Source organism: Eufriesea mexicana, unplaced genomic scaffold, assembly GCF_001483705.2.
Source record: "Eufriesea mexicana isolate 0111107269 unplaced genomic scaffold, ASM148370v2 scaffold1653, whole genome shotgun sequence".
NCBI classification, from domain to species: domain Eukaryota; kingdom Metazoa; phylum Arthropoda; class Insecta; order Hymenoptera; family Apidae; genus Eufriesea; species Eufriesea mexicana.
Genome location: NW_016909884.1, coordinates 250,162 through 261,209, shown reverse-complemented (window position 1 = coordinate 261,209; position 11,048 = coordinate 250,162). Strand labels below are relative to the sequence as shown.

General features: G+C 34.5%; 4 protein-coding genes across 8 annotated transcripts in view; 2 read left to right on the top strand and 2 right to left on the bottom strand.

The window, feature by feature from the left end:
- The first annotated feature begins 383 nt into the window (after positions 1 to 383).
- Syt14 (Synaptotagmin 14) lies at positions 384 to 4,872 on the top strand. 2 transcript variants are annotated; one of them, XR_001890284.1, is made up of 9 exons: positions 384 to 538; positions 1,668 to 1,856; positions 2,070 to 2,204; positions 2,304 to 2,362; positions 2,637 to 2,813; positions 2,884 to 3,204; positions 3,285 to 3,668; positions 3,759 to 4,332; positions 4,626 to 4,872. XR_001890284.1 is itself a non-coding variant. In XM_017901978.1 (8 exons), exons 1-8 carry the CDS (start codon positions 505 to 507, stop codon positions 3,969 to 3,971), a joined length of 1,512 nt encoding a protein of 503 aa, XP_017757467.1. In that variant the 5' UTR covers positions 384 to 504; the 3' UTR covers positions 3,972 to 4,872. The 2 variants fall into 2 exon arrangements, 1 of the variants encoding a protein (XP_017757467.1); XM_017901978.1 differs by having other exon boundaries at positions 3,759 to 4,872.
- Positions 4,873 to 6,803: 1,931 nt separating this feature from the next.
- Positions 6,804 to 8,048, bottom strand: LOC108548941 (pre-mRNA-splicing factor ISY1 homolog). Its single transcript, XM_017902091.1, has 4 exons — positions 7,846 to 8,048; positions 7,741 to 7,763; positions 7,335 to 7,653; positions 6,804 to 7,260 (listed from the first exon to the last, which is right to left on the bottom strand). The coding sequence occupies exons 1-4, from the start codon at positions 7,846 to 7,848 to the stop codon at positions 6,892 to 6,894; spliced, it is 714 nt and encodes a 237-aa protein (XP_017757580.1). The 5' UTR covers positions 7,849 to 8,048; the 3' UTR covers positions 6,804 to 6,891.
- A 342-nt stretch (positions 8,049 to 8,390) lies between these two features.
- Positions 8,391 to 9,779, top strand: LOC108548942 (probable phospholipid hydroperoxide glutathione peroxidase). 2 transcript variants are annotated; one of them, XM_017902092.1, is made up of 2 exons: positions 8,391 to 8,601; positions 9,102 to 9,779. In XM_017902092.1, the coding sequence occupies exons 1-2, from the start codon at positions 8,592 to 8,594 to the stop codon at positions 9,701 to 9,703; spliced, it is 612 nt and encodes a 203-aa protein (XP_017757581.1). In that variant the 5' UTR covers positions 8,391 to 8,591; the 3' UTR covers positions 9,704 to 9,779. The 2 variants fall into 2 exon arrangements, with proteins under 2 accessions (XP_017757581.1, XP_017757582.1); XM_017902093.1 differs by lacking the exon at positions 8,391 to 8,601 and adding an exon at positions 8,626 to 8,736.
- A 618-nt stretch (positions 9,780 to 10,397) lies between these two features.
- The window catches only part of sas (stranded at second), a 20,059-nt gene continuing 19,408 nt past the window's right edge, over positions 10,398 to 11,048 (bottom strand). The window contains exons 12-13 of one of the 3 annotated variants that reach the window (XM_017902088.1): positions 10,852 to 11,045; positions 10,398 to 10,683 (exon numbers count right to left, since the gene is read on the bottom strand). In XM_017902088.1, the coding sequence (XP_017757577.1) occupies positions 10,588 to 10,683; positions 10,852 to 11,045 (290 nt within the window). In that variant the 3' untranslated portion in view covers positions 10,398 to 10,587. Of the gene's footprint in view, positions 10,684 to 10,826; positions 11,046 to 11,048 lie in introns of all 3 variants that reach the window. The other 2 variants (XM_017902089.1, XM_017902090.1) reach the window with 2 other exon arrangements.

The following is an 11,048-nucleotide window of genomic DNA, read 5'->3' as shown; positions in this document are numbered from 1 at the left end:
TAATATTTAATGTATAATATTCAATCTTTAAGACATACAAATTAATTTTTCTTTTTAAAAATAGCGCAAAATTTTATTCAATTTTTAATTAGCTTATATCTTAAATGGTACATCCTATTTTAATCAACAAACAAATTTCGAATATATAGTGTAAAATACATAATATAAAAGTTTTACTGCGAGTTTTATTTAGATGATTTCGAAATGAGAATCCCTGTTGAAAGAAATTCTCATTGTAAGAATGCGTGCCCGTAAAGCGCATGCGTATAACTGGTCAAGGTATTGCAGGCGCACGACTCAACGAGCAACAGAGTGCTGTGTACATCCCCGCCCACGTATTATTATTCGACTACCTCGTAACCACGTTTCTTAGTGATCGCGAACAACCACGAGTATTGGATAATCTCATATCGTGTAGATAATGAATTCATTATTCGCGAAAAACTTGTCGTGGTCTCTGAATAGAACAACATAAGAAGATTTTCATGTGACACAAGGGCGAGTATGATTCTGGCAGGATCAGACCATTTTCTGGCGGGTAAGTCCACTATCTTTTACGTTGTCTACTCTTTTAATAAATTCACCTATTTAAATCAAATCTATCACACCTTGAGACGGAGACGTTAACCTCAAAATAAGAATAATTATGGGAATAAATTGAGTCGTTAACAGATAGTATTTCTTAACAATAGAGTTAGCAAAATCTAAACGAAACACACGTTCTTTGGTGCATCATTTATCGTTTAATTATCACCTAAATAAACCGCTGTGTTTCTAATAGTTTCAAGTTTCGAACTGTTCAAATTTTCAATGAAACTGATTTTCGATAGCGGTGAAACAATTATCTTTTGACACATTACTAAGCCCTTAAGTTATAAAATGTTCTACGAATATCATTATTTTCGATTAATTAAAAATGATCCAAATGTGAATGCATGAAACAGTTTCCGCATTGCGTAAATTAAAATTATTTAAAAATGCATCGCCTTGAATAATCCCTTACCTATTTTTTTCTTATTTCTTCTTACTAAATAAGAACGAATTATAATAATACGTTGTAATTTGATTTATGATAATTTAGAAACCGAATATAATTCGACTTATCAAGTTAAGTGATCATTAGTAACCGTACAAGTATGACATTTTCACTAGTCGTTTCTCTTAGGAGGGATCATACAGTTGACGGAAGGATCGGGTTTCGCAGGAACTGGATATCGCGAATCATTAAGTGTATTTGCTGCGCAATATCGGACAGTGGTTTGCGTGATAAGCGAAGCGTTGGTTAATTATTCCAGGTCATTACGACGTAATGTGTCGCTGCTGTTTTAATGCGTTCGATACATCGACGGCACGTAAAACCGCCGGTTGAGAGAAAGATTTAATCGGTGTATGGGTGAACGCCTTTCTCCATGGTCAATAAATAACTTGTGCTTTGACTGTGCCCTTTTTGATCACGTTTTTTTGTATCTACGGAATCTTTCTCCCAATCTTTTTCATCACATATTTTTTTTCTCAAGTTTTGTCTTCTCTTTTCTTTCTTTTAATTTCCATCTTTTTCTTAATTCGATATATCTCGCTTTCATTTATGTTCGATTATTCGTCGGACGATAAACAATATACAGCACTTTATTCTAACCAGTCGTTCTTACGATCGATCGACTTTACAGTACCTGTGGAAGCGACAGCATTTCTGGGTGCCGTTGCCGGCTTCGTGGTCCTCCTGTTGGCTTTGTTCTTGTACCTGTCACGCAAATGGTGCTTCACGCCACCATCTACCACCACGCTTTTCGGCGGCGTTTGCGTGCCTCTCTGCGAGTCTAACAATGGCTCTACCTCTCAAATTGCGAAGAACATAGGTAGGTTGACACATAATCCTATCCTGTGCTTGCAATGTTGAAACTGCTGGGAAATTATATCGATGTATAATTTTCCAAAACAAGGCAGTTTTTCTATATGTGATCCCCGCTTCCAGTCCTTTCAAAGATCGTTATCAGCTACTTTGTACCTGAAATTAAACGAACCTAACGAAAGTTGGGTTTAATGTTCGATTTGAAAATGAAACTCGGCAGGAAAGGCATTTCCCTATTCGGATCCAGAGACTAGTTCCGACTCGGAAGAGGATGTCCTTCGTCGATTGAATTCACATTCTCATCCACCGCCGGATACTTTGACTATCCAAGCGGAGGATGGACCAACAATTGTAGGTTAGTCTTGCCTTTCTTTCTATTTTTCTTTCTCTCTTTTTTCCTTTTTCTTTCTGTCCATTTTATACCGTTCTAACTGTTCTGTGTATTCATTTTCAGATGCCGGTACTACCTCCAGCAGCTGCACAGATGACCACTCGCCCACTGATCAACAACAGGTGAATGAAAAGACACGGAAATCTCTAAACCATGTGTCAATGCGGTTACTGTATAAATTAATCGATTCTTGGATATCCGTATGCATTTCTTATTGTACAACGTTCCAACCGTATAATATCATCGATGTTCTGTACATCGTCTCGATATCTACGATGATCTTATTTATTGTATTTCTTTTTTTTTTCTACCGAATCGTTTCGTAAATGTTTTTCTTTTCATTTTCTTATCGTTCCGTTTACGCCCCAACGATCAATGATCATGTTTGGTTCACAGTGCGTAGTAGAAGTTGGATCCTCCGGTATCATTCTTGATAGCAGAGAACAAGAAGTAGAAGTCGAGCAGAATGGATCGACTACCAACGATGTTATTACAACGATGGGTACTATTACCGAAGAAGTGGGTAGCTTGGAGGTCGCTTTCCTATATGATGCACCGATGCGTGAGATGACAGTTCGTGTGAATTTGATTTGAAGATTTATTTAAAATTGCAATGGAAATTAACAGATTTGCTTTGTTACAGGTTCATGTACTACAAGGAAGAAATTATCCTGAAGGTATAGGCGGTAGTCAAGTGAGATTAGTGCTATTACCATCGAAGAAGCAACGACGTAAAACTCGTGTACGCCAGGGTACGTCTCCTCAGTACATGGAGAGTTTCCTACTTCCACGCGTAAATCCGGAAGATGTAAATGCCATGGGTGTACGCTTAAGAGTGTATCTATGGAGCGGAAGAATGCGTCGAGAGAGATTACTAGGCGAAGCCAGGGTCTCCTTCGATCAGATCAATCTTCAGCTTGAAACTACACTCTGGTTAACGTTACAACCACCACCTTTTTCTTCGGTAATCTATCGACATTCTTCTTTTCGCTCTGTCAACGTTTAAGAAGATAGTATATATTCGAAATAAACATGATCTTCAAGGTACAAGATTGGGGAACAACTAGTAGCTTGACACGCAACGATTCCACGGGATCTCAGCAATCGGTTCAATCGTACGCGTCACCTTCTGCATGTGTGCCAACTTGCGCGTCGCATACTGTACCTCCATACGGCAGTAGTATGAAGGGTGGAAGCGTGGCAGAGATTCTTATAGGCTTGGCGTGTAATGGGACGACCGGACGTTTATCGATAGAAATAATCAAAGGATCTCATTTTCGGGGTGGTGGTGGAAACGATACGAAACCACCTGATACGTATGTTAAGCTTGCTCTCGTGGATAGTAATGGTCATGAAATGGAGCGATCGAAAACTGGTTTGAAACGTGCACAACCGAATCCTTTGTACAAGGAGACATTCATATTCCAGGTATGCTCAATCTTCATTACGAGCCAAATATATTTATTTTCCACCACTTTTTTTTCTCATTAATTCAATTAAATTCAACACTTTATTTAGGTTGCTCTGTTCCAACTTGGAGATGTAACGCTCTTTCTGTCGGTTTATAATCGACGAAGAGGCGGAATGGGAAGAAAAGGAAGAGAAATGATCGGTTGGCTCAGTTTAGGACTAAACAGTTCCGGCTCGGAGGAGCTTCAACATTGGAACGATATGCGTGCAGCAAGGCAGCCGACACAAATTCAACGCTGGCATTCGCTGTTACGTCCTTGAAACATCTTATCACGAAAGAGTTCCTGTTACGGAGAAACATTTTACGTTAACAATAACGATATGGTTTGATTGGGAGAATACGATGCATATAACGCCCGCTCATTGCGTACTGTGATGTACGACTGATCGTATAGTAAAGCAACTGAATTTTTCAAGACGAACGGCTGCTCTCTATTGGATGCCGTCTGTACTGCCCGAACAGAACACAGAAGTCAATATGTCGATCTGTTGATCCTGCGAATCAGAGCTGTCATAATTTTAGCACATGGTAACTCTGAGTTCAAAACTCTATTGATGTACCAAGTACATTCCTTTTTGATACGCCGGACGGAGTTGAGGGTGTTTTCAACATACATATTACGTATGTATATTACATATGCCAGCAAAAACACAGAGAGAGAACATTAACACGAGACACATACACCATCCATATACAAACACACGTACACACACACACACATATATATTTACTTGCATACATGCACAACAGACTTCAATTACACATGCACTACAAACATGTAACACGCATTTTATCGGTCCCAATAATCGAACGTACACATTAGCAGATGGACCGTGAAACCGACTTCGATTCGATATGTGCCTGAGCCAACCTTAATCGTTTATTTTTTACTTTGTGCCTTTCACCCTTTTTAGGCCGCGTGTCCGTCGACGGAGAATCGTCGTGGGATACCCAGCCGAGTCGAGAGTCCATTATGAACCGCGATTCTCTAGTTGTTCTCCTTTGGACGAGTTCGCTAAACAAATGTAACTTTTCCTCTCTCGATTCCGCGACACTTTCAACGGAATATTCGATTTGCAGTGCTTGTTCGTTCGAGTCGATACCGCAAATATTGGTATATCGATCATATGGTTCGAGAATGGATTGACGTGTGAAAATGAAAACCCCTTGGTGTGCGAATTAGTTATTATTATTATTATTAATATTGTTATTATTGTTGTTGTTGTTATCATTCTTTTTATTATTATCTCTCTCTCTCTCTCTCTCTTTCTCTTTATCAATCTATCTATCTATCTCTATATCCTTCTCTAATGTAAAAAACAGTGAAAAGACTTCGAGAGAAATGTGAGACTATAAAATTCTTATAATTTCTTATATATTTGCGTCTTTGTTAATTTTTTCCTTCATACTATTATTTTCATATATTCATTTATTACGTTGGGTAGCATTGAAACAGCATGCTAAAAAGCTGGACTAAAAGCTACAAATTTTCAGAAATCATTATTGTATTCTTGATATACAACATATTTTGCAACATATTCAAACATATAGTCTCTAACCATATGAATTTGTGTATGTAGGATTTTTGTTAATTAATGAGTAGCATCGAGGGGTTATAGTTAATCAATTGGACAAAGAGGGAAACTTGTACGAGGACAAATTTACAATTCAACGACGCACAATAAACTCGCAAAACGCACCTCGTAAATGCAGATGTGATCGTAGAGTTGATATTACTATTAAACTAGTAGTATACATTATCATGAATACGATAGGTACGTAGAAATGTTTTTCCACGCGTTTATATTAGAGAGAATTGGTTACCGGGCGAAACGGGCGACTGATTAATGGATAAAAAAATATCAGATGCTGTGAATCGTTTAACGCTTGACTATTTCAAGCTTAGTGTTTAGGTGATTAATGATGATTAATCCATGCTCGAACTATTCTCTCGTTTATGTATTTAGACAATGTATAACACGATTGCAAGGACTCAGAAGTTTTCTTTCAGTACGTACCTGCATGAATTTTCTCTTATTATATGTGCGAATATTCTTCTTACGATGCTCTTCTGAAATGCAGTATCGAAGATGTACTTTTAGTGCTTTCGAATTTAGTATAATCATCGATAATCGATAATATTGTAGTCATTTGCGTTTGTTAATGCGTCATCCAACTGTTAGTGCGTTTAGAAAACGAGAAAGGGAGGAGAAACAACGGAAGGTTAAGTATGCAGAAACAAAAATGCGCGGTTGAATTATTTGAATCTGTACTTTGAGAAAAGTTTTAAACACACCGGGACTTTAGCTAGCGTTACTAGAATACTTTCTCACTTCTGAGTCCTGGTAACATAATTGTATATTGTACAGTCTGTTTATAAACAATACAATGTTGAATGAGGATCAGAGATTTCTGTGTGTGAGAAAGATATAGAAGTTACTTGGTTTCTCATCGCAAATGAATTGATTGCGATACAAACAAGAACAGAATGTTTTCGACATATTTATGATCGATACATACACTTAATTAATGAGTAGGGCTTTTTCAGGGTAATTTCTATATGCCTTTGACTGTTCCGAATTTGTTACGATATAGTTGTAATTACATCGAACTATTTTAAAGCAAACGACTGGTTTTTCGCGGGACGAATTAATGATGAAGAAATGAAGAATACTTAATCAAAGATACCTAAGGTATTGACTAAACTAGTGTATGAAGTTACATTTTATTTATCTAAATACAATCTTTGGCAAGTATGAATGTATGCAATGAAAAGATTCTCACAACATTACGATAATTCATACTGTCTTGTTCTCTGATGTTCTATTCTATTGTATCGCTTTCTCGAATGTCCGGTGCTTATAATGTCAACAAAAGAAAAAATATTTAAAAAAAAAAGAGAAAAAAAAGAAGAAAAAAGTTAAGAATCGCGAGGATTATAAACAGACTAATGTTGAATTTTTATCTATATTTTATCTACAGCACTCTTTCTCGATAAGTATTAATTGAAGTTTGAACGTCTACTGCACAAAATAATTACCTTAATCAATGTTATTACTTATAAATTAATAATAATTATTATATCTGTCGCGTTTTATAAAAGTGTACTCTAATATAATTAAACGAATAAACTTACAAATAGTTGTTACTGAATGCATAAAGAAAAAGGAATAAAACCTGTCAAAGTACATATTTCTCTAATAGTTCTTGTTTTTTTCTTGCAAGTAACGCTTCCTGAATATCTTGCTGTGATGGTATTGCTTTTTGTGCAGTCGTTTCGATTTCCTCTTCAATCTCTGATTCTTTTTTATTCTGTGCTAACCATTCTTGTACTGCTTTTTCTCTTGCTTCTTGTTCAGCTTTCTGTTCCAAAGGTAGTAAAATTCCATCATCATCGTCTCTGTAACCATAATAATCTGCGTCGATATCCTTCATCAATTCAGCACGTGTTTTTCTAGGCGGTGGCGGTGGTTCTTGCTCAAATAATTCTCTAACACCTGGTAACTCTTTTGCTGCTCCAAAATATTTGTAACCACGATTCCCAGGTACCTAAATGTTGTAATACTTAATTTTATTCTTCACTTATAGACAACTTCATGTACTGAGATAAAAACACGTTATACCTCACGACCTTCATGATCTAGCATACGTGGTCCTACTCTAGAATAGTCAGGTCCACCTAATTCTTTTATTTGAGCCTCCCAATGTCGCTTTTCTCTCAATAATTTATTAATCTCATCGTTTAAATCTCGAATACGAAATTCACCTAAACCAGCATTTTGTATTTGTGCAACTTTCTTTGCAATTTCTCTTATTATCTGCATTCTCCATTTTTCTGCTTTTCGTAAATCTCTACATTCAGAAGCTAAATATGGTCTCCTTTCTTGTTCTTTCCTAGCTTCTTCATTGCTCTGTGCAGCTCTCCATCGAGCAAGAGTGGTCCTAATAAAAATTGTGTATTTAAATAATTACATTAAATTAAAAAGTTTTACAAAGAATGTAAAGGAAATTTTTGCTATTTATACTTACATTGCCTTTTCTGCATTTCGTGCCTGAAATGATTAATATCAATTTAGTACAGTACATATAAACAATTAATTTCATGTAAAATGTAACAATATTTATTACACTTACCATTTTTTATGTGAATCAGGACTTGAATAACATTTAACAAAGTAGTCCAGTGCAGTTTTAGAAGTGCAGAATTTTTAAGTTCTTACAAGCAAGATGTTTATAATATTTCAAACAATGTTATTGTTTACTTTTTTTATGTCATATATTACAGTAATATCAAATTCTATTAAATTTTGTAATTGACGCCGAACAACGAGCATGGTTTAGAGGTTATTATTCTACTGTATCTTTAAGGTTATGTTGTCATATATACAACAACAAGATTATCACGTGCACTTTTAGTAGCGTTTATTAAGGTCAATGGAAATAAAGGAATAAAATATCCTGATATTGAATTACGTATTTTCTTATTAGATATTTGAGCAAGTCGTGATGAAAAAAAAGTACAACCATTAAATCGTGTTTGTAATGTATACTTTTTATTATATTTTTAGCAGAACTGGAAATAAATATGTAATTATAACAATTTATCAGCTATTCATAAACACAGTTTAACAATCAATTACAAATATAATATTACATTTTATTTTAAGTTGTGGATAGAAGTTTTTTTAATAAACCGAATAGTACTTAATATCTTTTAAGATACTAAATGCGAAGTACAATTTTGTTGTTTTATTTTGCGAGCATTCCAGAATCTACGTTGCTGTAGGTACAAGGCCACAACTGGACAGAGGTCATATCAATTCTAGACAAAGGAGAGATCAACGCATTTGCGTTTAACCAGTGGAAGAGTACGGACGCTTATGTTAACCGGTACAATAAATTCAAATTATTTGTAAAGTATTTTCTTGATAATATCTAATTTAATATAATAAAGATTTGTAAGAAATTTATTGGTTGTCAGTTGAATAAAATATTAAATTAACAACATTATATTCAAAATGCAAAGTAAGTAGCAATGATTGTGTACTGTTTTAAGTATTTCATCTACAAGTAATGTTAAAGATTAATTTTTAATGTTAATTTCACGATATTAGTGTAAAATTGTTTAGAAGTTGCAAAGTAGTTTATGTTTGTTTATTTCCTTTTTCTCTTTTTCTTTGTTTCTTTTTTCTTTATCTCTTCTTTTCTTTTTTGTTTTCTCAAGGTAGTTTAAATTTGTCTTCAACTTGGAAATAGTAGTTCTAATGTCTGAAAAAAGTAAAACAACGTTGTTATGTGTTTTCAATAAGAGTTGACTAAATAGTATTCTCTTTTTTAAATGATTTTTATAGATGGTTATGTATTAATTATAATTAATTCTGTTTTTATAGAACTGGTGTTTTTAATGGTTCTGTTCTTTGGTGGAATCAGAGCAGAAAATTGTGAAGATAATAATAAGGAACAATGTTCTGCTGTAACTTTAACATCTTTCAATCAAGACACCGATTGGAACTCGGCTACTACAATTTATGATTTCCATGCTAAAGATATTCATGGAAATGACGTGTCCCTTAGTAAATACCGTGGACATGTTTGTATAATAGTTAATGTTGCCAGCAGTTGTGGATTAACTGACAGAAATTATAAAGAACTGGTACAATTATACGAAAAATACAGTGAAAAAGAAGGTTTAAGAATTTTAGCATTCCCATCCAATCAGTTTGCTCAAGAACCAGGCACTTCTGAAGAAATTTTAGAGTTTGTCAAGAAATATAATGTTACTTTTGACTTATTTGAAAAGGTTGATGTTAACGGCGATGGTGCTCACCCATTGTGGAAATGGTTAAAGGCACAAACAAGTAGATCATCTACAGATGATCTTCAATGGAACTTTGCCAAATTTATTATAAACAAAGAAGGAAAGATTGTTTCTAGATATGTACCAAGTACAGATCCTCATGAAATGGAATCCGAATTGAAGAAGTATTTTTAAGTTTTCGTATATCCTTACCTGCTTGATTCAATTTTAGCCATCAGCATTATACCCTGATTGTTACTGAAACAATATTTTATATTAAGATTATTATAAGGATAAACTACAAATATTTTTCCTGTTATGCTTTCTGTATCTTCTATATTATTGACAAACATAACAATTCTTTTGGTATACAATAAGATTTTATATTTTTTGCATAAAAATCCTTATTAAACATTAAAATATTATACACATGTAGAACATGATATACAAATAAATATTCCTTTCTATAGTTTACAAATAATTTTATTGACTTTCAGGTTTTAACTTTTTTATACGACATAATAGTACATCTTATTACATAGATTTTTAACAATATAAGTGTAGACTGTACAATACACGATTCGATCGTTGAGACTCAACGAAGTTACGTGTAATTTATCACTTAAATATTAATATTAAATACATAGAAAGCACATTTGAATTGGTAATATATGCATAAGGAGATATTACAAAGCAAGTTGAATTTGCTTTCGTAGTTATTTAAACAATATTTTCAGTTCCTCTTAAGTTGCTATCTTATCATCTAGTGTGATATAGTGTTACTTGACACTGCTATGTACAATTTTTAATACAACGCAACGCAATTCTATTGATCGAATCATGTTGAACGATTGACGCGATGAAAAAATCATAATTCTTTGTTGCCAAAATATTAAAATATGTATATACATACATGTACACACACACATAGTATTTTAAATCATCGTATGGGTACTTCGCGATATTCGTTCTTTGTGCTATAAGTTTCAGTATGTCGATCATTCTCTTTGAACATGGAATACTTTTGATAGCGATGTAGGGACCGTATAAATAAATAGAATATAATAAATTATAAAATCTTAGGCGGTCTCTTTGACGTTGCTGTTGATGGTGGCCATTTCGTGGTCTGTGTTTTTGTTTCTACCATTCGATATTGTAACGGCGTCTTCACAGGTCTACAAAGTTGTGAAATTTTTATTTAACTTGTCGTTGGTATTCGACACTATTAGAATATACGCGTGACGAACGTTATGAGCAAAATGCATTGTAAAGCAAAGCTGACCGCGATTATCGTATTAAAACAATGAGAGTAAATTACCCATAGTCTCTTGTTGTAATTCTACCTTGTAGGAAGGATTGTCGTACGCCGACGTGCTTTTACGGGAAGATATGTCAGCCTTACTGCTAGTTCGTCTTCTCATGAGCATCATCAAGAGGATTAGCGTTGATAGAATAGCGAGAGAGGCAACGATGGCTACCACGACTAAAGGTCCATAATAATCACCTTCGTGAAGGGGTAGTGATGCGAGTTTTCCTGCTG

Excerpts from the sequence above, each read along its gene's own strand:
- LOC108548941 (XM_017902091.1), bottom strand. Across the intron at positions 7,654-7,740 it reads CGAAATGCAGAAAAGGCAAT|GACCACTCTTGCTCGATGGA; the intron begins GTAAGTATAAAT and ends AATTTTTATTAG. Across the intron at positions 7,261-7,334 it reads TAGATCATGAAGGTCGTGAG|GTACCTGGGAATCGTGGTTA; the intron begins GTATAACGTGTT and ends TACAACATTTAG.
- Syt14 (XM_017901978.1), top strand. The coding sequence starts at position 505 with ATGATTCTGGCAGGATCAGACCATTTTCTGGCGG. Across the intron at positions 2,205-2,303 it reads GGATGGACCAACAATTGTAG|ATGCCGGTACTACCTCCAGC; the intron begins GTTAGTCTTGCC and ends ATTCATTTTCAG. Across the intron at positions 2,363-2,636 it reads CGCCCACTGATCAACAACAG|TGCGTAGTAGAAGTTGGATC; the intron begins GTGAATGAAAAG and ends TTTGGTTCACAG.